This window comes from Sciurus vulgaris, assembly GCF_902686455.1.
Source record: "Sciurus vulgaris genome assembly, chromosome: Y".
In the NCBI taxonomy this organism is placed as follows: Eukaryota; Metazoa; Chordata; class Mammalia; order Rodentia; family Sciuridae; genus Sciurus; species Sciurus vulgaris.
The window spans coordinates 402,966-430,202 of record NC_136481.1 but is presented as its reverse complement, the minus strand read 5'-3'; the positions used below and the strand labels follow the sequence as shown (position 1 = coordinate 430,202).

The window sequence follows — 27,237 nt, the reverse complement described above, 5'->3', positions numbered from 1 at the left end:
TTATGTGTGTGCAGTTTTTTTGCTTTGTGTACTGTCGAACAGCATTCTGCTTTCTTACTACTTGAAGGATGCAAAAGAAAGAGTATTCAGAAAATTTTGATGCAAAATGACATTACTAATCCAAGATTGAAAATTTTGGACTGGGGTTATGACTCAGTGGTAGAGCACTTGCGTAGCATGTATGAGGCACTGGGTTCAATACTTAGCACCACATTAAAAAAAAAATTAAATAAAGGTATTGTGCCCATATACAACTAAAAATATTTTTTAAAAAAGATTGAAAATTTTTAAATGGTTGTTTTTAGTAGATAATTTGAGAACTATACTGCAATCTTTCATATATGGGAATATTACCTGAAGAATTTGATTTCATGAAACTGCTAATTGCACGTTAAAACAGCACATTCAGTATATTAGTTATGATTGGTGAACTTAGCACATCTGAGAGCATTTTGTATGCAAAATATGAATTCTACAAAATCATTTTTTGATTAATAATTTTTTATAAAACAAAACATCATGCTAAGCAAAATAGCCAAACCCAAAAAAACAAAGACTGAATGTTTTCTCTGGTATGTGGATGCTCATTCACAATAAGCAGCAGTGGGACTAGGAAAGAATAGAGGTAGTTTAGGTAGGGGAGTAAAGAGAGAGGAAGGGGGTATGGAGGTAGGAAAGATAATGGAGAGAAACAGACATTATTACTTCATGTACATATAGGATTGCATTACCGATGTGATCCTACGTATCTATAATCAGAACAGTGAGAGATTACACTCCTGTGTATGAGCTATCAAAATATATAAATGCATTCTACTGTCACATACAGCAAATTAGAACAAAGAAAAACAAATTTTTTTAAAAAAACACTTTTAAAGCAATTTGGGCTTTTGGATTTCTCTTCACATTATTTAGAAATCTGAACCATGTTTTTATTTTGCTTTTAAAAATATTTTCAGTTTGTGCATTGAAATGAATGTTTGTCTTATATCTAGGAATGGATACAGCAAAACAATATCCTATCCATAGTCTTACGAGATAGTCTTCATCAACCACAGTACGTAGAAAAGCTAGAGAAGATTCTTCGTTTTGTGATTAAAGAAAAAGCTCTTACATTACAGGATCTTGATAATATCTGGGCAGCACAGGTAAGAAATTTTCTGAGACAAAAATTAAAGAATTTGTGTAGTCTTTATTTAATGACTTACAAGTTCTTGCTTCACTTGTAGTTTTTATTTCTTATATTTGTACAGAAATCCTGCCAAAAATATTTTAACATAAATTTTCTCATCTGTATAGATATTAAAGTTTATAGATGATTTAAAACAGTAACCCTATAGTAAAGTAATAAATCTAAGAATCTATAATTGGAGGTTTATTCCTAATGAAATACATGAAGAAGCTAATTTGATAAGAAGAGTTCCAGCTTCTTCACCAAGATGGCGCCGAAGGCCAAGAAGGGAGAGCTGAAGGGTGTCCACAGCCATAAAAAGATCTGCACATCACCTACCTTCCTGCGACCCAAGAGGTTGTGGCTCCAGAGGCAGCCCAAATATCCTCAGAAGAGCACCCCCAGAAGAAACAAACTTGACCACTTTGCCATCATCAATCAAGCTCCCCATGACAACTGAGTCAGCCATGAAGAAGATTGATGACAACAACACACTTGGGTTCACTGTGAATATCAAGGCCAACAAACACCAGATCAAACAAGCTGTAAAGAAGCTCTATGACATTGATGTGCCAAGGTTAACACCCTGATCAGGCCTGATGGAGAGAAGAAAGCATACGTTCAACTGGCTCCTGATTGTGATGCTTTGGATGTTGCCAACAAAATTGGGATCATCTAAACAGAGTCCATCTGTCTAATTCCAAATATACCCTTTTTTTTCCAACCTAGAAAAAAAAAACGAGTTCCATTACTCATTTATTTTAGAACACAATTATTATACTAGTTATAACTTTTCATAATAAATTATTTCAGAAGTACTAATTCAGAATTTTTTTTACTATCTTAAAGACAGATTTCCATTCATGAATCACTTGAGTATTATTGGGCACTAAAAGGAAACCAACAAAATACTCAGTCTTACCTCTATCAAATGAACCTTTAGGTTTTTAATTTTAAAGTAATCCATCATTTTTCTCACGATTTTATGGTGAATTTGATTATAAATTTTCACATGAATTTCTTAAGTTTGTTAATCATTTATTCCAAAAAATGAGTTGCGAAGTTATAAATGACTTTTCTAAAGCATTTAAGGCTGTTTAACCTCAGATGAAGAAGATAGGAATGTTTATCAGATAATGGCTATGATTTAATTTGCTTTTGCTTTTGTTTTTGCAACAGGCAGGAAAACATGAAGCCATTGTGAAGAATGTACATGATCTACTAGCAAAGTTGGCTTGGGATTTTTCTCCTGAACAGCTTGATCATCTTTTTGATTGCTTTAAGGTAATAGTTTCAATTAGTAAAATATTGCCATTTTATTGCAATGAAATTAACTAATTTTAGGTCTGTTTGCTTTTAAACCAACACAGTTCCTGAGAATCTCTGATAAAGAATTGCTCACTGCTCAAATGAGCAAAAGCAGTTATATCTATTTGTGTGGTCCTTGTAATTGGACCCAGGGCCTCATACATACCAAACTATACCACACAAGCACTCTACTACCAAGTCATGTCCCCAGCACCTCCAATGATACCTTAACAGCGGTTTATAATTTCCTTTACACTTGCAACCTCTTAAGAGTTCTTACATATTATTTGTTTGAATTAGTTTACTCTAGCAATTTAAATTTTGATTTAGGTTAAAATAAACTGTAGAAATAGACGAAAGAATAGGTAGTTAGGAAAAAGTTCTGATTCTTTGGGGTAATAGGCATATAAAAAATGAAATATGAAATTAGTTCAAGAGTTCCTAATATATCTTCATTATGGTATCTTTATTATAGTATAGTTTCATTATGACTATTTAAGAATTATGGCACTTCAGTCTCTTTCTAGTTGTTAAGATTGATTGGGGAACTTGTGAATCATAAAAATAAAGCCATATGTTTTTGGACACATATTTCACTAACCCATTAGTATTAAAAATAATATTTTTTTGTTCAAAATCACGATTACATTTTTGGGGAGAAGTTTGGTTAATTCTTGCAATATTAGAAAACATTTTGAAATTTTTACTTAAAATTTAGTTTCAGTTTCTTTCATCCTTTAACCTGACAATTATGTTTCTCAATAAACCCTAAGGGAAATCTTGGATTTGTGTGATCAGTATTTTAGAAGAATTATTAGCTTTAGCCCCAAACTTAAAATAGAATACCTGTGATTTATAAAAAGTAAACAACGGGATTATTATTAACTTTTTCTATACATGTAGTAAGACTTGTGATGTATAATTACAGTTTGCATATTCATATATGTTTACATATGTATGTCTAATAATTTGTTGATATATTTACTTTTTAAATTATTGTACATGGCAGTAGAGTGCATTTTAATATATAATACATAAATAGGGTATAACTTTCATTTGATTACACATGATGTGGAATTCGACTGGTCATGTAGTCTGTATGCATATAAGATAATAATGTCCCAATTCATTCTCTTGTTCTTCTTACCCCAAACCCCATACTTGCCTTCACTCCCCTCTGCTTAATCCAGTGTACCTCTATGCTTCCCTCCCCACACTTCCCCTATTATTAATTAGCATATCAGGGAAAATATTCACTCTTTGGTTCTTTGAGATTGACTTATTTCACTCTAGCTCCATCCATTTACCTGAAAATGCCATGATTTTATTCTCCTTAATTTAAAGCCAAGTAATATTCCATTGTGTATGCCATTTTCTTTATCCATTCATTTGTTGAAGGGCACCTAGGTTGGTTCCATAGTTTAGCTATTGTGAATTGAGCTGCTATAAAAATTGATGTGGCTGTGTTACTGTAGTATGCTGATTTTCAAGACCTTTGAGTATAAACCTAGGATTGGGATAGCTGGGTTAAATATTGGTTCCATTCCAGGTTTTCTGAGGAATGTCCATTCCATTTTCCATAATGGTTGTACCAATTTGCAGTCCCACCAGCAATATATGAGTAGGACTCACATCCTTTCCAGCATTTATTGTTGCTTGTAAGATTTGTATTTTTAAGCAGCCATATCAAGATGAACAAATCTTTTTTTAATCACCTTTGTGGAGAAAAGTGACATCGTGAAATCTATAAATATATCTTATTTTAATCCACTGGAAGGATTATCTAAGCAGACTTGGTAATCAGTACTGAAAAGTTATTATGAACATTACAAAGCTAATTTTCAATCACTTTTAATCCTGAGAACGACTAAAATGACAATGAATCAGCATTACAATCATAATGACAGAAGAACTGGGTGTCAGTTTGTATTGCTTTTAATTCAGAGATTCTTGCAGTATTCTAACTAATAACATTCTGCTATTGTGTACTGTCCATTTGGCTTAGATGTTTATTAAACATGCATCTTTCAATAACTGTCATTTTTTTCAAATGTTGATAGTTTTTACACAGTATGGTGTTGTCTGAAAAGATTTTTCTTAAAGTGAAAGAATATATCAAGAGACCAGGTAGCAGTTTTTTGAAGACCACAGCTTTAAATTTCTTTCCTCAGTTACATTGTGCATACACAAACTGTAGTGTACAAATATTTGAGTTCTATTATTTTTATATTGAAGTGATTGTAGTAATTTACACTTAGAATTTTAATTTTGGAATGTGAAATCCTTGTAGAATTGGACTTCATGTTTATAGTCACAAATGACATTGAACCTTTTTTACCTTATTTAGTTAGTAGGATATTCTTATTTACTTTTGGTGAATGTCTACTTATTTTCTTTTTTTCCCCTCCATTTTTGAAAATGAATCCAGGGCCTCACACATGCTAGTCAGATGCCCTACCAGCAGAGTTACAACCACCCACCTTTGTGGCTTTCTGTCCCTCTTTTTAAAATTAAGACCTTTTTTAATAAGTGAACATTTCATTCTTACATATAGTATATAATTTTTTTAAAAAAAATCTTTTACTAGTTGTTTGAATCAAGATCCAAATATACCTGTGTCTGTTAGTTCTCTTTTCTCTAGCTGTTTGTCTTTTTTGCCCTTGGCAATGTAATTTACCAGTTATTACCTATATTGTTTGCTCTTCATTACTAATATTTACATTTCTTCTGTTTTAGTTGTAATCTCATTCTCTTTCTATCCCAGTTCCTATGCCCACCAATCTTTCTACTTTTGTGGATTTTTCTGGATAGTTGATTTCAAATGAGTCTTATGTGGACCAACTAATTTTGATAGAATGGTTCATTCATTTCTCACCATAATATAAAATCTCATTTCGTTTTTGTTGCCCAATTATTTTCAGTGGTATGAATATATCAGTTTTGCTTGTTTTCTTTTTTCTTCTTTTTTCACCTTGGTGCTAAGAATTGAACCCATGCTTCATACATGTTGGCAGCACTCTGCCAGAGATACATCTCAATAATTTACTCATCACAGTAATTTGGTTGTTTCTTGACATTAAAAAAAAATTATTGATATTAATAATATTATAATATGTAATAATTAGTATTACATTATTAACCATAATGGTATTGTCTTGAAATTTTTATGCAGTTTTTTGTTGAATAGATGTTCCTTTTATTGCTAAATAATATTTATTGTCTAGATGTACAATATTGTATTTTTCCCGTCATTAGTGATAAACACACGGGTGTTCTCGTCTTTTGTCAGTTATAAATAACACTACTATGAACATTAGTATACAGATCTTTTTGTTGGCATATATCCTTAATTCTCTTGGGTATATTTACCTGGAATAGCTGGGTCATATACTAATTTTGTAACATTTTGAATAGTTGCCACATGGTGTTCTGCAGTGACTGCGTCATTTTATTATACTCATAGCAGTGTGTGAGGAATCTGATTTGTCCTTATTAATGTCATTATTTGTTATTATCTGCCTTTATTTTACCCATCCTAGTGACATTAAAGTTGATCACTCATTGTGGTTTTGATTTTCTTTTTCTTGGTAGAAAATGATTTGAAACATCTTTTCATCTGCTTATTTGGCCAATTATATATCTTCTTTGAAGAAATGCCTAATCAGAACTTTTACCCATTTGTCTTTTTATTTGTGGAGACAGTCCTCAGATAACAACATTTGCTAATACTTTCTTCTGTTATGTTCCAAAACATTTTCATTACACAATTCATTTCTCTGTTTCTGCAAACAAGCAGTTGACCATTTCAAGCTTCTGCATGTTCTGGGATAAAAGTTTTAAATTGTGATAAAGTCCAGTGTCACTGTTTTTTTCTTCTGTCACTTTGTGCTTTGGTTTCATACTTTGAAAATTACTGTTCACCTGTATTTATAAAGTTCTCTTCAGCTCTTACATGGAGGTGTGTATTCAAATTGAATTTTGCTTATAATATGAAGACAGGATTCCAGATATATTTTTATTCTATAAATATTTAGTTGATCAAATACTTGAAAGATTGATTATTCTTTCTTCTTATGAAATTGTTCTGGCATCTTTGTGTTAAAGCAGACATAAATGGAAGGGTTTAGACTGTTTTATTTTGGTTGGTATGTCTGAACAGTATCACAGTACCTTAATTTGTAGCTTTGTACAAAGTTTTCAAATTACGAAGCAGGTAAGGCTTTCAGTTTTCTTCTCATAAGATTGTTGCCTTGAATTTCAGGATTAACCTTTGGAGTCCTGCAAAGCATTTAGTTTAAATTTTGATAAGAGATATAATGCATTGTGGACTAATTCTCTTTCTAACACCTATTTTATTTGGTTGATTGAGGCTTTTTGAGGGTGTTTTTGTTTGGGCGGGGTTTGGTTGGTTTTTGCAGTGCTACAGATCAAATGTAGGACCTTATATGTGCAAGGCATATGCTTTAATACATCCCTAATTGTATGTAAGTGTATGAATTTAATCAGAGTGTGAATACTTAAAAAAAAAAAATGGGCAAATAGATACATTCCATGTTAGTGAGTTGGAGGAATACTACTATAGTAGAAATAACTCAGATGGGGGTTATGACTTCTTTTTATTTTATTTGTGTAAAAAGCCTTTTACATTGTTATATTTAATATATTTGTTGTTTTGGTGTTACTGTGACAGTTTTCTTAATTTCATTTTTTGACATTTTATATTTAATGTGTTGGAATACTTATACTGAAATACAGTTAGCATTTATGTATTTATCTGGCATCCTTCAACATCTTAAATTTATTTCTCATAGTTTTCTAATGAATTCTTCAGAATTTTCTTTGCATAAGATTGTTTGCAATTGCTTTTTTACCTCTTCCTTTCTAATCTGCTATTTTACCTTTTCTTTTATTTTATTTGTTATTTTTACCTGTTTTTTTTAAATTTGGTACCCTTTTTGTTGATTGGTTTGTTGGTTAGTTTAACATTTTGCTTTATTCCCCTAACCCTAACTTTTCCTACAGTTTTATAAGTAATGGTCTTTTACCTGAAAGTATATATCAGGTAGGGAAGTTTTGTTTCTTTTATCATGCATACTTTCTGGTTAGTTACTTGAAGTCTGTCAGTTGCCTTTTATCATGTTTAGATGGTACATGTTTATCCTATACTACATTAATATTTCTATTTCTTCACCAGTCTTCCACACATCTGGCATAAATTCTATTTGTCGTAATTTTTTTTTATATTACTGGATTTTGTTTGTATTTGTTTAGGATATTTTTAGGTTTTTGAGAAACTGCTCAGGTGTTTTTCTTGATATTCGGTTCTTGAATGTCCTGACCAGGTTTCAGAGTTATCACAGTTTTTTTACATTTTTTTGTTCTGAGATGTAAGCAGTGACAGTTCTAATTTATTAATTAATCATCATTTGCGGTCACTGCCAACCAATCTATTCATGACTTTTTGTCTGTTTTATAATTGTTTTCTTATTTTTTTTTAAATCTGTTATTTCCCCCCACCCCTCCCACCCCTCTTTTCCCTCTATACAGTCACTCCTTCCTCCATTTTTGCCCCCTCCCACCCCCATTATGTGTCATCATCTGCTTATCAGCGAGATCATTCGTCCTTTGGTTTTTTGAAATTGACTTATTTCACGATTGAAGGACATCTAGGTTGATTCCACAGAATGGCTATTGTGAATTGAGCAGCTATGAACATTGATGTGGCTGTATCTCTCTAGTATGCTGATTTTAAGTCCTTTGGGTATAGGCCAAGGAGTGGGATAGCTGCGTCAAATGGAGGGTCCATTCCAAGTTTTCTAAGGAATCTCCACACTGCTTTCCAGAGAGGCTGCACTAATTTGCAGCCCCACCAGCAATGTATGAGTGTACCTTTTTCCCCACATCCTCTCCAACACCTGTTGTTGCTCATATTCTTGATACTTGCCATTCTAATTGGGGCGAGATGGCATCTTAGTGTAGTTTTGATTTGCATTTCTCTTATTACTTAAGATGGTGAACATTTTTTCATATGTTCATTGATTGCTTGTAGATCTTCTGTGACGTGTCTGTTCATTTCCTTAGCCCATTTGTTGATTGGGATATTTGTATTCTTCATATAGAGCTTTTTGAGTTCTTTATATATTCTGGAAATTAGTGCTCTATCTGAAGTATGGTTGTTTTCTTAAGTCTCCTTTGATTTTTGTTTTTGTGACCAACAGTTTATTCATTTTCCAGTATTTGGACATTGTTATATTTCTGATTATATATTGACAGTTTTTTATATTACACTGGGTTTATGAATATACTTCCTGGTGCGCATTTATATTAGTTCCTTCAGAGTATATAATAGAAATATATTACTAGCTCATATGTTAAGCACAGGTGTTACTTTACTTATACTACTTTACTAATGCCAAGTTTTCCACATTGCTTATATGAACGCACACTTCATTACAAATCAAACAAGTTTGGAAAGGTCTTGTGGAAAAGAAAACATAATTAATGTAATTTCATTACCCACAGCCACAGTGAACAACATGCTGTAATACCCACTCACCTACACATCTAAATTCACACCCTAGCTAACTTTATATTTAAAGACATGTTTAGACTTAAGATATGTTCCATTACTCAGAAAATCCCACAGTATAAAAAGTCAGTAAAAGGCATAATTTATTTTATGAACTGTAACCCCCTAAACAGAAAGAAGAAAAAATAACTGGGAAGAAAATCAACCTAATGCCCACTTATCATGCCTTATCCATTGTATGACTTAGCTATTATTTGTGGTTTTTTATTTTATGACAAAATTCTTATATGAGTAAATAATAATGATTTTTTATATATAATTAAAAAAAATTTTATCATGTATATAGTGTAATAATTACTCTCTTCATTTCTGTCATCATTATCATTCTTAACCACCCTGCACCTCTGCTCACTGCCCTCTGCATAATCCAAAGTTGTTTCGTTCTTCCCTATCCACCCCCTACTATGAATCATCATCTGCTTGTCAGAGAAAACATTTGACCTTAGGTAGTTTGGGATAAGCTTATTTCACTTAGCATATTTTCTGGTTCTCTCCACTTACCTGCAAATGTCCTCATTTCATTCTTTAAGGCTGAGAAATATTCCATTGTATATATAGACCACATTTTCTTTGTCCATTCATCTGTTGAGGGGACACCTCACTAGGTTTCATAGATTAGTTATTGTGAATTGAGCTGCTATAAATATTGATGTGGCTGTGTCACTGTTGTATGCTGATTTTAAATTCTTTTGAGTATAAGCCAAGGAGTGGGACAATTGGATCAAATGGTGGTTTCATTCCAAGTTTCAAGTTTCCTAGGAACTTCTATACTGCTTTCCAAAGTGGTTGCACAGGTCTGCAGTCCCACCAGCAATGTATGAGTGAACCTTTTTCCTACATCCTTGCCGATGCTTATTATTGCCATTCTCACTGGAATGAGAGGAAATCTTAGTATTCACATAAGATGAACATTTTTTCATATATTTGTTGGTCGATTGTTTTTCTGTGAAGTGTCTTTTTAATTCCTTATCCCATTCATTGATTGGGTTTTGAAGTTTTTTTTTTTTGTTTGTTTTGTTTTGTTTTGTTTTGTTTTTGGTGTTTTAAGTTATGTATATATCCTGGGGATTAGTGCTCTATCTGAGGTGTGTGGGTAAAGATTTTTTTCCCATTTCTGTAGCTTCTCTCTTCACGTTATTTATTGTGTCCTTTGCCAAGAAGAAACTTTTTAGTTTGAACCCATTCCATTTATTGATTCTTATTTTTACTTCTTGCACTTTAGGAGTCTTGTTAAGGAAGTCAGGTCTGAAGCCAACCATGATGAATATTTAGGCCTACATTTTCTTCTATTGGTGCAGGATCTCTGTTCTGCCTAAGTCTTTGATTCACTTTGAGTTGATTTTTATGCAGGGTGAAGGACAGAGGTTTAATTTCATCTTGTTACATGTGGATTTCCATTTTTCCCAACACCATTTATTGAACAGACTATCTTTTCTCCAGTGAATGTTTTTGTTGCCTTTGTCTAGTATGAGATAACCATATTTATGTGGGTTTGTCTATGTGTCCTCTATTCCGTGCCATTGATCTACTATATTTTGGTGCCAAGACCATGCCATTTTTGTTACTATTGCTCTGCAGTATAGTTCAAGGTTCCTCCTGCTTCACTCTTCTGACTTAAGTATTACCTTGGCTTTTCTGTGTCTCTTATTTTTTCAGATGAGTTTTCATGATTGCTGTTTCTGTTTCTATGAAGAATATCATTGGGATTTTAATAGGAATTACAAAGAATCTGTGTAACCCTTTTGGTAGTATGACCATTTTGACAATATAAATTCTGCCTATCCAAGAGGATGAGAGATCTTCCCATCTTCTAAGGACTTTTTCAGTTTCTTTCTTTAGTATTCTGTAGTTTTCATTGTAGAATTGTAGAGGTCTTTCACTTCTTTCTTTTTTTTTATTTATTTATTTATTTTTTTTTTTTTGCGGTGCTGGGGATTGAACCCAGGGCTTTGTGCTTTCAAGGCAAGCATTCTACCAACTGAGCTACATCCCCAGCCCTCACTTCTTTTATTACATTGATTCCCAAGGTGTTTGTTTGTTTGTGGTGGTGTTTTGGGGGGGCTTTTGTTTTGTTTTGTTTTTTGAGGCTCCTGCAAATGGGGTAGTTTCCTATTTCTCTTTCAGTGGATTCATCCCTTATGTATAGAAATACATTTGATTTATGGGTATTGATGTTATATTATGCTTCTTTGTTGAGTTTATTTATTAGTATAAGTTTTCTGCTGGAATTTTTTACATTTTCTACAAATATAATTATGCCATTGGCAAATGGTAAGTGTGAATTCTTCATTTTCTATTTATATCCCTTTAATTTCCTTCTTCTTTCTAATTGCTCTGTCAAGAGTTTCAGGGACTATGTTGAATACAAGTGGTGAAAGAGGGCATCCTGCCTTGTTCCAGTTTTTAGGGGGAATGCTTTCAATTTTTCTCCATTTAGAATGATGTTGGCCATGAGTTTAGCATAGATAGCTTTTACAATGTTGAGATATGTTCATATTGTTCCTAGTTTTTCTAGTGTTTTCAGTATACAGATGCTTTCATTGTTGTTAAATTCGTACTTTGTGTATGTGTTTGAGTGATTGTATAAAATGTTTATTTTTAATATTGATCTTAATACCATTACTACATAGAAACATTTGATGTATATTTCATGTCTTTCAGTCTTATTGTCTAGGGGTCTTTGAAGTTTTTCGCCAGAGGTTCCTCAGAATTCTTAGATAAAAAATGATATTTTCTACATATAGAAAAACATTTTACTTTCTCCTTTCCAATCTGGATGTTTTCCTTCCTTCCTTCCTTCTTTCCTTCCTCCCTCCTTCCCTCCTTCCTTGTTGCTCTGGCCAGAAATGCCTTTAAATGTTTATTAGAAGCTGGAGCAAATTTTTGCCAGACTCTTAATTTTAGGAGCAAAAACATCAGTATTTCACTTTTTAAAATAACGCGAGAGCCACACAGGCGCACTTGCGCCCGGGCTCCAAGATGTTGTTCCCGAGGTATAAGCCCTCAAGCCTGTCCCACTCTACCTCCTACCCTGGACCCAGCCGAATACGACATGTCTCCCGGAAGGCACAAGCCGAGAGGTTGGCATAAGATCCCAGCCTAAATGGGAGTATCTGCTTCAGTGCAACTACCCCAACTACCGAGGTCTCATCGAAGATGCTGCCTTAATTTGCTAGACCTACGCAAGCCAGCAAATATCTATCCAGATTTCAGGCCCACTCCCAAGAACTCACTCTTAGGAGCTCTGGTTGGAATTGGACCCTCATCTTCTGGTATTATGTTTTCAAAACTGATAGGTATAGGAAGGAAAATTGGACCGAAAATTTAATGTCTCATATTGAGTCTGGCAAAGATGACTAATATATTCTTGCTTAAATAAATCTTCTAATAATCATTAAAGTAAAATAAAATAAAAAATAAAATATAAATAAAATAAAATATAAATAAATAAAGTAATGCTCAAGCAAGTCCAGGTGGCACAGGCCTGTCATCTAGCAGCTGGGGAAGCTGAAGCAGGAGGATTGAGAGTTCAGAGCCATCCTCAGCATTGGCAAGGTGCTAAGACCCTGTCTCTTAAAAATATATATATATAAAATAGGGCTGGGGTTGTGGCTCAGTGGTCAAGGGCACCTGAGTTCAATCCCTGGTACCAACAAAGAAAAATAAATAATGTTTGTTGTTGGTTGTTGTTTTTTGGATCTTCCTATTGGGCTGATTTATAGTCCAGTTTTCTGAGGGTTTTCATCATGCCTGGATATTTTGTCAATTGTTTCTTCTGCATGGATTATTATGATTTTTTTCTAATTTTGTTAATTTGGTAAATTGTAATGAATTTTTATGCATTATTAAATCAGTCTTTGTAGCCCCAGAAATACCTATTCTTAGTCCTGTTTTATTTTTATATACTTCTGAACTACATGTACTACTAATATGTTTAATCATATGCATTCAGTGTTATGAGAGGTAATTGGTGTTTGTTTTTGTTTTGTTCCTTATTGGTTTTTTGTATTTATCAGGCTTTGCTAGTAGGGCATTACTTACTTTTAAAATAAATGGAGTAGCATTCATTTCCATTTTCTGGAAAAAATATATAATAATTGGTATTACTTCTCTAAGTGTAGAAATTTTTTCCAAAAGTTTTAAATTATACTTATATTCAGGTTGACTATTGTATATTTGTTGATTTAAAATAATTTTCTTTAAATATACAATTTATTTTGACTAAGTTGTCCTATTACATGTTGTTTCTAATATTCCCTGTTCTTCATGATGTCTGCAGGGTCTAAAAAAATGCTAGCTCTGTTCCATTCTTCATATTTATAATATGTATATTATCCTTTTTCTACTTTGCAAGAACTTTGTATTTTTTCGTGGAAAAAAAAAAACAAAACTACTTTTTTTATTAACATTCTCAATTGCCTTCTTTTTTTGGTACCCGGCATTGAATTCAGGGACACTCAAACATTGAGCCACATTCCCAGCCTATTTTCTGTTTTATTTAGAGACAGGGATTCACTGAGTTGCTTAGCACCATTGCTGAGACTGGTTTTGAACTCTAAATCCTTCTGCTTCAGCCTCCTAAGCCATTGGGATTACAGGCTTGCTCCACTGTGCCCAACTTCAGTTCCCTTCTATTTTTAATTTTATCTAATTCTGTTCTGTTTTGAAATAGTTCTTCTTGCTGCCTTTTGCATTTTTTCCTAGTCTCTTAAAAGAGTTTGAAGCATTTAAGTGGTTTCCCTTTTTTATCTATTCTTATAATGTGCCCTAAAGTTTCATTACTCCTTTGGCATATTACATGTTTTATGTAAATTTTGGTTTATTTTATTGTACTTATATTGAATCAATTATATTTTTACTGTTTTATTAAAATACTTCTTAAGCAGTCCTTAACTAGGACTTCATCATCTACTAGGAAGTCTTATTGTACATTGCAATTGGATATACTCAGTAAGATTTCCATTTTTAAATATGATAATATTTGCTTTTTGATATGGAACATGGTCTTGCTTGATATACTTTCTGTGGATACCTTGAAAAGAAAGTGAGTCCTTCTGGGTAGAGTGCTTTTTAAAGGTCTGTTAGACCCTACAGGTTTTTCTGTGTCCTTGCTCAATTTTGTCTAGTTGGCCTTTCATTTATTTAGAGATATCCTAAAGCATGTACAGACTCTTGTTATTTACACACATGTTCTTGGTACAGCATACACATATTCATACGATGTTTTATTGATAGATTCATTTTCCAGTATATAATGTTGTTTAATTTTTTTTTTGCTCTGAAGACTTTTTATTTATATTCTTTTCCTTTATTTTGGAAGCAGAGGATTAACAACATAGTAAGTAGGATAATATAAAAGATCTCAAGATCATATTTCATAACCAGGAAGAGGAAAACAATCTGTTATTTAGGGGAAAAGCTTATTTTTAGATATGATTGTGCTCACCAACTCTAATCTACAAAATTCTAGATGTAATTACAGTGGTACTACATGTAAGTTACAGAGCTTTGTAGAATGACCTACAGTTCACCTTCAGTGGATTTGGCAGACAAGTAAATGCAGTTTAGAACTCATTTATATTGCCAATAAAGAGAGATGGCTGAATAGCTATTTTAGGCTGCTGTAGAAAGGACAGTCAGTAGGATTTGTAGTTACTGAATTCTCATTTTGCTAATTGGTGAAAGTTCAGAAAATACTTAATGAGCTAGCATCATCATGTCTTTTCCTTCTCTGTTGTTTCTTTTCACCAATACATACATAACAGTAGAATTCATTTTGACATGAATATAAAAGCTTGGAATATAATTTGTTCTAATTCTGCCCCCGGACTTCCCATTTCTCTCACCTCCTTCCTCCACCTGTTCCCTTCCCTCTGCTCTACTTATCTTTGTTTTAGTTAGAGGTTTTTTAAAAATTAGTGTCTAGTAGAAATACATGATAGTAAGATTTACTTTGATATATACATATATATATATATACATAGAAATGTTAGATCAAATTAATTCCACTATCTCATTCCAACCCCCTTTCATCCACTCCCCTTTGTCTCCTCTACTGCTATTTCTTTTATTCTGCTCTTTCTTTTTTTAATGTTCCTTCCCTTAATTTGGATTAGTTTCAGCATATCAGAAAATGACCTATAATTTTTTGAGACTGATAATCTTCAGTTCCATTCACTTACTTATGAATGCCATAAAATTATTCTTCTTTATGACTTAGTTACCCCTCCATTGTGTATGTATTTATTAACTACATTTTGTTTATTGGTTCATTGAAGGACACCAAGGTTGGCTCAATTTCTTTTCTGTTGTGAATTGTGCTGCTGTGAACAGTGATGTGGTTGCATCACTGTAGTATGTGAATTTTAAATTCCTTGGATATTTTATGTATATATTGTATATCCCACCCCACCAAGCAGTAGGATAGCTAGGTCATATGGTGGTTTCCTAGTTATTTGAGGAATCTCCATACTGCTTTCCAGAGTGGTTGCACTAGTTTGCACTCCTACCAATAATGTATGAATGTACCACTTCTGCACATCCTTACCAGCGTTTATTGTTACTTGCATTCTTGATAACGGCTGTTCTGATTAGAATGAGATGATATCTCAGTGTAGTGTGAATTTGCAGTTCTCTGATTACTAAAGAAGTGGAACATTTTTTCATGTGTTGTTTTCTGTTTGCATTTCTTCTCTTGAAAAGTACCTATTGGCATCTAAAATCTTCAACTTCGTGTGTCGGGGGGGGGGTCCTGTGGTTTTCCCATTTATTGATTGAGTTATTTTTTGAGTTCTTTATATATTCTGCATATTAAGGTTCTTACTGAGGTAGCAAAGATTTCTCCCATTCTGTTGGCTCTGTTCATACTCTAGTTTGCTGTGAAGAAGCTTTTAAATATGGTACGATCCCATTTATTAATGTTTTCTTTTACTTCTTGGACTTTGGAGTCGCAAGGAATTCAGTTTCTTAACCAATATGTTGGAGTGTTGGTCCTATATTTTTTTCTAACAGATGCAGGTTTTGTGGTCTAATGCCTGTGTCTTTGATCCACTCTGAGTTGAGTTTTGTGCTGGGTGAAGAGTGTTAAATTTCATTTCACTACATATAGACTTCAAATTTTCTCAGCATCATTTATTTAAAAAGGCTATCTTTCTGCAGTGTAAGTTTTTGACACCTTTGTCAAGCATGACATAATTGGTTTTTTTAATGTAGGTTTGTCTCTGTATCTTCTGTTCCACTGGTCTTCATGGCTATTTTGGTACCAGTACTATGCTGTTTTTGTTACTGCAACTCTAATATAATTTGAGGTCTGTACTGTTATGGCTCCTGCTTTACTTTTCTCAGGGTCCTTTATTTTTCCAATTGAATTTCATGACTGCTTTTTCTATTTCTGTGTTGAACATCATTGGAATTTTAATAGGAATTGTATTGTATCTTTATTACACTTTTGTAGTATGGCCATTTTGGCAATTAATTCTGCCTATCCAAGAACATGAAAGTCTTTCTGTATCTAAAGTCTTACTCAGTTTCTTTCTTTTGTGGTCTGTAGTTTTCTTTGGAGAGTCCTCCTCCCCTTTTTTTAGATTCCCCTGCCTTTCTTAATACTATTATGAACTGAACAGTGTTCCTTATTTCTTTTTCAACAGATTCATCATTGTACCATAGGAATGCACTTGATATATCGGTATTTTGATTTTGTATTCTGATACTCGCTGAGTTCATTCATAAGCTCTAAAAATCTTCTGGTGGGGTTTTTTGGGTCTTAAATATAGGATCATATCATTGGCAAATAGATAATTTGAACTCTTCTTTTCCTGCACATATTTCTTTAACATTTTGGGTGCTGTAATTTGTCAAATGCTTTTTCTTCATCTGTTGAAATAGTCATATGATTCTTGTATTTAATTCTATTTATGTGTTGGATTACATTTATTGATTTTCATATATTGAACCATTTTGCATACCTGGGATGAAACCACTTATTCATGGTGGGGTTTTTTGTTTTTTGTTTGTTTGTTTGTTTTTGTTTTTGTTTTTTTCTTTTTAAACACAGTTTGTTATAATTTTATTAAGATTTTTTGCATCTGTGTTTATCAGAAACATTGGTCTGGAAGTTTTCTTTCATTTATCCATCTTTGTCTTATTTTGGAATCAGGGCTATACTGGTTTCATAGAATGAATTTGGCTGAGTTCACTTCTTTTTAGTTTCATGGACTAATTTGAGGAGGATTGGTATTAGTTCTTTTAAGTTTGGTAGAACTGGGCTTTTCTTTGTAGCCTTTTGATGGCTGCTTCAATTTCATTACTTGAAATTCATCCGTTAAGTGTTCTATATCTTCTGGTTCAGTTCAGTTTGGGTAGGTCATTGTCTTCAAGATTTTCTAGCTTATTGTAGTATAAATTTTCAAAATAGTTTTTGATTTTCCTCCGAATTTTTTTTTTACATACAGTATTTGACTTTATTATGTGGATTTTTTTAAAAAACTTACTTGTACTCTTCAACTTGTGGGTTTTTGTTTGTTTGTTGTGTATTTATACTGGGAATTGAACCCAGGAGCACTTTAATAAATAAATGACCTAATAACATTACATCTCAGAGCCCTAGAAAAAGAGAATATCAACACCAAAAACAATAGAAGACAGGAAATAATTAAAATCAGAGTAGAAATCAATGAAGTTGAAACCAAAGAAAAATTCAGATTACTAAAATACACTACAGAAAAGGAAATATTACAACAGACACCACTGAAATACAGAATATAATTAGAAAATTATTTTGAAAATTTATACTCCAATGAAATAGAAAACATTGAAGAAATTGACAAATTTCTAGAGACATATTGTCTACCCAAACTGAATCAGGAGGACATACACAATTTAAACAGATCAGTTTCAAGTAATGAAATAGAAAATGCCATCAAAAGCCTAACAGTCAAGAAGAGCCCAGGACCAGATGGATTCTCAGCCAAGTTCTACAAGACCTTCAAAGAAGAATTGGAACACCAGTACTTCTCAAAGGATCCTCTGAATTTTGATTGATACTTCCTTTTTCATTTGACATTTCTGATACTTTGACTGTTTTCCCTTTTTTAATTAGTTGGGCTAAGGGTTTATCGAATTTTTTTTCAACCTTTCAAAAAAACAACTTTTTAGTTGATCTTCGGTATTTTTTTAATGTCAATTATGTTGATTTCAGCTCTGATTTTAATTATTTCCCATTTTCTACTAAATTTGGTGTTGGTTTGTTCTTTTTCTAAAGTTTTGAGCTTTTCTGTTCTTTTAATTTATGAGCTCAGTGCTGTCAACTTTCCTCTTAGAATTGCCTCATACTAACCCATAGATTTTTATGTTTTTATCACTATTCTCATTTACTTTTAAGTATTTTTTATTTCTCTCCCGATTTTTTCTATTCATTATTCAAAAATGTATTATTTTATCTCCAGGTGATTATTATTGTGAGTTTTTTTTAAATCTTATTGATACCCATTTTCATTCCATTATGATCTAATAGAATGCAAGTAATTATCTTTTTTTTTTTGGCTTAGATTTTTTGGTGATGTAAAAGGGTTCATTTTAGTAAATGTTTTATGTGCTGCTGAGAAGAAAGTGAATTCAGTTGTTGATGGATGAAATATTCTGTAATGTCTGACAGGTCCATATTATTGATTATATTTTAATTCTGCAGAATCTTTAATCAGTTTTGTTTGTATGATCTATCAAGTTATGAGAGGTGTGTATTAATGTGTTGTGGTGTTTTTGATTCTTAATTTTGAAAAGTGTTTGATATACATAGATGCTGTGTTTGGGGCATAAATATTCATGATTATTACATTTGATTGATGTGTGATGCCCCTTAAGCATTATGAAGTCACCTTCTTTGTCTCTTCTTAATAATTTTGGTTTAATGTCCACATATCTTATGATACCAACTACCCTTGCTTATTTACAGGATCCATGTTGTATTATTTTTCCTATCCTTTCAATTTCTGTGTGCCTTTTCTTGTAAGCTGAGTCTCTTGCAGACAACATATTGTTAGTCTTGTTTTTTAATACAATATCCCAACATATATCTTTTGGTTGAAGACTTTAGACCACTTATATTTACAATTAAGAAATGATTTTTCTTTTCTTCCATTTTCCTTTATTTCTAGTGTTTAATTGTACTTATTTCTCCTTTATTGGCTCTTCTTCTAGTGTAATTCCTCCCTCTGTTGAATTTTATTTTTTATTTCTTCTTTATAAACTCTTTCATTAGTATGTTTTATAGTGCAGGCTTTCTAGTTAATGAACTCTTAGCTTTTATTTATCATTGCTTTCTAGTTAATGAACTCTTAGCTTTTATTTATCATTAAGTTTAATTTTGGGGGGAATAGTATTCTTTGTTGCCCTTTTTGTTTGTTTTTTCTTTTCTCTTGTTTGTTTGTTTTTTTGGTTTTTTTTTTTTTTTCTCCTTGGTGCTTAGCATGTATTCCTTGCCCTCCTAGCTCTGTGTCTTCAAGTGAGAAACCACTTGAAGTCCACTTTGGTTTACCTCTAAATGTGACCATTCATTTTTCTCTTGCTGCCTTTAAAATTCTATTCTTCTGAATGTTAGGCATTTTTATAATAATGCATGTGTCTTAGAGTGGATCTTTTGTGATTTTTTTGTATTCGGAGTCTTACAGATAGGCCTCCTGAATTTTGGATTTCTTTGTCTTTGTTAAGATTTGGAAATTTTTCTGATATTTTATTGAAAAGATGTGCATTCCTTTAGCTTACATTTCAGAGTCATCATCTATCCTGATGAATCATAAATTTGAGCTTTAATAGTAATTACATTTCTTGAATATTCTGTCCGCGGCCTCTTAACAGGCTTTTCTCTATGGTCCACTTTATTTTCAGAATTCTTTCTTCAAAATAATCTATTAGTGATGCTTTCTGTGGAATTTTTTATTTGGTTCATAGATTCCTTCATTTCAAATATTTGGTTCTTTTTCAGAATCTTCCTTTTATTGAAGTGATCTTTCCCTTCCTATATTTTCTAATTTCACTCCTGTGTTTTCTTTTTGCTCACAGAACACTTTATGAACTTTTTGTTTTTAAAACATTGTTTCAGAGATGATTTTTTTTACATTTATTATTTGCTTATTTTTATTTTTATGTGGTGCTGAAGATTGAACCCAGTGTGTCTCACCCCTCCTAGGCAAACACTCTACCACTGAGCCACAGCCCCAGCCCTAACTGTGAACTTTGTAAGTTCCTTCTATGACATTTCCTTCACTGTGGTGTTAGTGAATATCTGTTGAAACATTATGACTATTTGGGGTGGTTTGTTCCCTTGCCTTGTATGTCTACTTATCTACTGGTATAGTTCCAGCTTCTTTTATTGAAGAACTACATCGTAAGCTTTCTTTTTCATAAGAGCCTGGGTTGTGCAAATATCCAGATAGTGATATTTTGCCAGTGTGTGACCTCTGATGATTCCAGTGTTAGCACCACTTTAAGGAATGGCACTGGGCTCTATTGATTATAATCACTTCTAAGCCAAGTCTTGTTCTATTCAAACTCGTAAGAACAAAATTGCTTCATTTCTTCATGGTTCTTCAAATTTAGGTATAAACCTACAGTAAAGTTCTGGAATAGTTCAAAAAATTAGTTGTTTAATTTGCTAAACAAAGGTGAGGGCTAAAATAAGGGAGGAAGAAAAATTGGGCAAATTGAGTGAAAAAGAGAAAGTACACACTATAAGAGGGCAATTTACACTAAGATAAAAAAGAGAAATAGATGAATGGGTCATATTTGAAGTAGTTGGGGATAATGTAAGAAGATAAATGGGGTAAGAGGAGCAGTTATAAACTAGAGCTAGGAAAACAGGAAGATTGATTCCATTTAATGTGTCAAGCCATTGGATGATATATAAATGTGTTGAAGATATAATTTGGCTATTGGGTTAACAATTATTATTCAAGTTAAGGAATTATTTATGTGATCAAAGTTGACATTAAAGTTGTTTATAGCATACCATGTCAAATTAAAGAAAGTTCTTCTTGAATGGTTTAGGTTTCATTGGGTTTGGACATTAAGCTGATGGCCATCAGTCTTGGCTATGGATATCTCCTGAGCTTCAGGTCACAGGAGCCAATTTCCTAGATTCTGTGCACCTCCCACCAGCATCTTCTGGTTTGTTAGCTTAATGCTTGAAGAGTGCAGTATTGTAGATTGGTGATTCTATGCAGTGTAGTAAGTAATTCAGGATGCAGACTCTGAAGTGCCCCTGTATTTCCGTTGGGTTACCATGTACCTGTTCCCATCTACTGTATCCATCTTATAGTAAAGATTCTGGTGGTTCTCTGATCATAGGAACTCTGGTTGTGGATATGCCACATGTTCTAGAGTGTAGAAGTATTCCTCTGGTGGACTCTAGTTTCCACTGCCTCAGGCTGTAAATGCCAGGCCTTAATTCCCTCTGCTCACTAAGTCTGTTGCAAGGTCCCACAACTATTGAAACAGTGACTTGTCACTTGCCAATTGTAATCACTGTTCAGGCTGTACACCTGTTAAGGCTGGGAACATACCCTTCCTGTTGCATAGAGACTCTTGACAATTGCCCCTTGGTCCTCTTAAGTCACTGGATATTCAGGCAACTTTCCTCTGATACAGCCCTGCAATCCACAAAATGTCCTTAGGCTTCCCAACATCCCTCTTCACCCTAACCCCCAACCCCAGGCATTGTAGTGAATCCATTTTCCTTTGTTTGGGGCTTAAGTTGCTTTGTTGTTGTTAAGGGAGTGGAAAGGTTAGTGGGTCTAGGTGCACTTACTAGCACAAATACCCACAAACCCTTTTGTTTCCCCTTGGTGGTGAGGGGGACAAGAAACTGTTGTAGTGGTTTTTCGAGTAGTGGTCCTTGTAACACTTCTTCCAGGTAGATTCTTAAAGAGATCCCAGTGTAGGGGAGTTACCTATGGATTGACTTGGAGTTGTCTGGGGCATGGGAAAACAATGCACTGATTTAAGGGGTTGACTGCTTGAGTTCCCTACAAGTTGTCTGCAGACCTCTGACTGTTTTTAGGATTTGGTTTTAAGCTATTTGCATTGGTTTAAGATTTATTCTGTTACTGTTATGCTTTAAATTTTCTCTCTTTCCAACCCTTTTTAAGGCATTAGCTTGAGGATGTCTACTCCTTTCTTATCTTTCAGTTTCTTTTGCCCCTCCTTCTCATTCACAAGTTTGCTTTGGGGGGTAGGGCATTTTTTTCTACACAGGTAACTTATCTACCAGTCCAGGTTGAATACTATGTAATACCAAGTCTTAGTGCATTTATTTTGTTACCCACCTCACAATTCTGCTTTGCCTTACTGCCTCCTTTCTGTGTTGTGAGATTGGTACTCACTGTCTAGTTCATTTCCACCACCCTCTCAGAATCTGAGGTCTGTTTTCTCTGATACTAAAATAGCTACTTCTGCTCTTCTTTAATTTTTGCATATTATTTGCAACCTTTTGCCTCCAACCTACTTATATTCTTATTTCATACTGTAAGTAGTTCCTGTTAATTTTGGCATTGTAACGTTTTTTTTTTTAGACCGATGACACTTAATGGAATTACTGATGTTAGGGCTTAAACTTACTCTTTTGTTTTTGTGTCCTATTCTTTTGTTTCTGTGCTACTGCCTTCTGAATTGTAATCTGAATAATTTTTAGATTTCTGTTGAATTTTTAATAATGTATAATAGTATCTTTATGTCTTTATGTCATTGCTTTTAAATCCCTGATAATTCTTATATCTATAATCTATTGGTGTTTGTTACTTTTTTTCTACATTTTGATACCTCCTTGATTCTTGCTGTGTCAAATAATTTGCATTTGAAACTACTTGGAAATTATTACATTATTATGAGAAGTGTAAGGAAATATTTAAACTTTATTTAATTACTCTTATCTAGAACCACTTGAATAAAGGAAGAATGTTTGTTATTGCTAAGTAATGGCAGAATTGCAGGTTCCCCCAACAACCTTCCTTATCACCTGGAAGGTCACTACTTATTACTGCTCTGTGGCAAAAAGTTCTCTTTCTTATGTGGTATACACTACTACCATAGTGTTGATGGGGCTTTTTATTGCTGAGCAATAGTTAAAAGTTCTGGCTTCTTTTAGTCTTCCTCTGACATTGCCATAGAAAGGATCTGGTGCAGGGACTTGTTTCTGTTTTGTAGAGGTAGAAATTCTAGCTCACAGTTTCATCTTCTCTTATGGATTCACCTCAAAGATGTTGGCCTGCAGCAGCCTTTCCATATAGTATGGTAGGAGGCCAAAATTTTTTTCCACAGTATTTGTAGTTGATCATTTATTTTCTAAGAGATTTCTTTGTGCCTTTTCTGAAATTTGACTGTAGACATGGTTCTCTGGGATCTTTTCTGGTCTTTGTTTCCAGGTTTATGGCTTCTTCAGCTTTAAGTCTGGAAAAATAAAAGAAAACCCAAAAAACTCATTGCCTTCTTGTTTCTTAGATTTTAGTCTCCATCTGGTCTGGAATCTTTGCTTCACTTTTCTTCTTTCTACTCTGCAATTTTTAGATTCATGCTTATTTTTCTATAATGTCAAGAAACTTTAGTTATGCTTAGTAGGATGTATAATGAAAAATATATCCCATCTTCCTAAAATTATTTCACCTTCTTAAAAGTAGAATTTTTTGACTTTTTAAGGAGCATTTTTCTCTCCTAAATAAAGATCACATTTTTCCATATAGTTTTTTTGGTGTTAGTACTCTTAAAGTTCTCATAAACTTTTTTCTTTGCTTGTTTTTTTGTTTTGTTTTGTTTTGTTTTGTTTTAAAAACGTAATACATATTACTTTGTGATTGCTTTCATTGTTTGTGGCAACTTTTAAATTGAGTGTTCCTTTCAGTTTTAAGTTGTGTAATTTATTAATGAACAGCATCAAACAGCTTGAAGTTGTAAATGGGAATTTTTTTTTCCTGAAATTTTAGAGCGTATGTTTTATGAGTTCTAGTTCATTTTCTCAGTCTGAAAACCAACAGTTTGGTAATTTTTGTGTTTATTCTGTTGCAGGGCAGAGTGTACACATGCACTGTCATCTGCAGATGTGTGTTGAATAAAATATAGTTTATCCAAAAATATTATTAAAGCAGAAATACAATTATAATACAATTAAAGGTATATGCTATGTGTTATTTATGTCATTTAAATATTTTTTTCCCTAGGAAAGTTGGACAAATGCAAGTAAAAAACAGCGTGAGAAGCTACTTGAATTGATACGTCGTCTTGCAGAAGATGATAAAGATGGTGTGATGGCACACAAAGTTTTGAATCTTCTTTGGAATCTGGCTCATAGTGATGATGTGCCTGTAGATATCATGGACCTAGCTCTCAGTGCCCACATAAAAATACTAGATTATAGTTGTTCTCAGGTATGGAGGTGCTTCTTTACTTACCATTTCTGACTTTTTTTCTTAATGAGTAGGATAGTGTAGTTGTAGGATAGTTTCAGTATATTCCATCACTTTTGATTAAAATAAGCCCGAAGAATTGGCTTATTTTTTACACTCATTTGGTGTTTTTTCAATAAGTTTTATCTATCATTAAGAACTTTTAATAACTTTTAAGAAAGATTTTTATAGATAAAATAATTTATTATAGTTGTACTATAAAATACATGAACTAAGATCACATGATTAAAACTGATAGTGATTTTTGGAAGCATAAAAGTAGATATTAATAATGTAAATATTGGTTTCCCTATGAGCAGATCACAGTAGCTCACTCCTATACCCATCTTCCTTATGTCTTTTATGTTTACTGATTGTTAAATTTTCATTTACTTGTTAGTTTGGACTTGTTCATTTTTTTTTTAATTATAGTGTTGAATTTATGTCAGTTTATAAATTTAGTGATAATGCTATGTTCTCTTAAATAAAAAAAGAAAACAGTGTCCTCAGTGACTGGAGGGTGGCATTTTTCTTTCACTTGTACTCATATTTTATTAGATCAGGGAAACCCAAGATTACACTTTTGATTTGTGGAAAAACCATGATTGTGAAGATACAGAAATATACACTGAACTGATTGCCTTTATCAAAAAAGTATTGTCATACAAATTCATACTTAAAATTGACTACAATGATACATGTGAATAAACTTAAAGAACATTCTAACAGTAGTACTTTTTAAAATTTTTTTATTCTAATTAGTTATACATGACAGTTGAATGCATTTTTGCATTTTGGTAAATCATACATAATTGAAGTATAATTTCTCATTTTTCTGATATTACATATTGTAGAATCACATTGGTCATACAGTCATGTATGTACATGAGGTAATGTCTGTTTCACTCTACTATCCTTCATACTCCTTCCCCTCCCTACACTCCTGTCTACCTAATATAAAGGAACTCTGTTCTTCCCTAGCATCCCCCAAACCCTTATTGTGAATGAGCATCCACATATCAGAGAAAACATTCAGCCTTTGATTTTTTTGGTTTTGGCTTATTTAACGTTAGCATGATATTCTTCAACTCCATCCATTTACCAACAAATGCCATAATTTCATTCTTCTTTAAAAACTGAGTAATATTCCATCATATGTGTATGTGTGTATACATGCCACATTTTATTTATCCATTCATCTGTTGAAGGATACCTCAGTTGGGTCCATAGTTTAGCTATTGTAAATTGAGCTACTGTAAGCATTGATGTGGTGGTGTCACTGTAATATGCTGATTTTAGGTCTCTTGGGTATAGGCCAAGGAGTGGGGTAGCTGGGTCAAATGGTGGGTTCCATTCCAGGTATTCTGAGCAATCTCTGTACTGTTTTCCGTAATCGTTGCACCAATCTGCAGTCCCACCAGCAGTATATGAGAGTACCTTTTTCCCTCACATCCTTGCCAATATTAAATGTTGCTTGTTTTCTTGATAATTGCCATTTTGATTTGGGTGAGATGAAGTATCTGTAGTTTTGGTTAGCATTTCTTTAATTACTAGAGATGTTGAACATTATTTCATATATTTGTTGATCCAACTGTTTCTTCAAATATGTTCAGTTTCTTAGCCCGTTTATTGACTGAATTATTTGTTTTTTTGGTATTAAATTTTTTGAGTTCTTTACATATCTAGGGTTTATGCTTTATCTGAGATGCCTGTGGTAAAGATTTTTTCCTGATCCTGTAGGCTTTCTCTTCACATTATTGATTGTTCCTTTTGCTGAGAAGCTTTTTAGTTTGAATCCATCCCATTATTGATTCTTAATTTAATTTCTTGGCACTTGCGAAGGGGTCTTGCTAAGGAAGTCAGATCCTAGGTCAATGTGGTGAAGATTTGGACCTACTTTTCCTTCTAGTAGGCATAGGGTCTCTGTTCTAATGCCTAAGTCTTTGATCCACTGAGTTGAGTTTCATGCAGAGTGAGAAATAAAGGTTTAAATTCATTTTGCTACATCTGACTTTCCATTTTTCCTAGTACTATTTGTTTAATTGGCTATCTTTTCTCTAGTGAATGTTTTTGGCCCCTTTGTCTAGTGTGAGATGATTATTTATGTTTGTTTGTTTCTTCTATTCTGTACCATTGGTCTGTGTTTGTGAACAATAGTACTTTAAAAATGAAAATTAAGTTATTCATGTCTGTGAACTATCTAGTCCTAGTTGTCCACATAAAACCAAATTTTTTTCATATTCTGAACAAAGATGAAAATTTTATCATGCTACTACTGTTCTCTGCAGATAAAGTCAAATAGCTTTTTCAAACCCTGTTATTAATACAGTAATTTGCAATTATATATTTCAGTCTTCAGAAGGTAGTAAAAGAAAATAATCTTACCTGGGTTACTTTTGATCAAATGATTTTATGTTTCCTTTTTATTCTTAAATGTTTACTCAGTATATAAAACAGGATCTTGCATATAAGTGATATTTTACTTAATATAGAAATGTAGGAAATCATAGTACACTTATAAAGACTCAAATCCGACTTTATTAGTTTTTCATTTTAATAGTAGGCATTCAGTCTCTTATCTTGCCACATTAATAGGTATTGAATTTAAACTAAATTTAGCAAAAAGGTCTTGGCTTCTTTCAACTTAAGATTCATTTGTTGTTATAGGAAACTAATAAATCTGTTACTGTTTGCCCTCTGATCGAAAGTGCTTTGAAAAGCAGTGACAAATTTAATATTCATGT

The 27,237-nt window shown here is 32.9% G+C and overlaps 1 protein-coding gene across 13 annotated transcripts in view; it reads left to right on the top strand.

The window, feature by feature from the left end:
* Positions 1-27,237, top strand: part of LOC306652045 (ubiquitin carboxyl-terminal hydrolase 9X-like) — a 134,702-nt gene that overhangs the window by 35,088 nt on the left and 72,377 nt on the right. For all 13 annotated transcript variants that reach the window (XM_079125100.1, XM_079125105.1, XM_079125103.1 and 10 more), the window contains 3 exons: positions 996-1,148; positions 2,351-2,455; positions 24,269-24,475. In XM_079125100.1, coding sequence (XP_078981226.1) covers positions 996-1,148; positions 2,351-2,455; positions 24,269-24,475 — 465 coding nt within the window. The remainder of the gene's footprint in view (positions 1-995; positions 1,149-2,350; positions 2,456-24,268; positions 24,476-27,237) is intronic.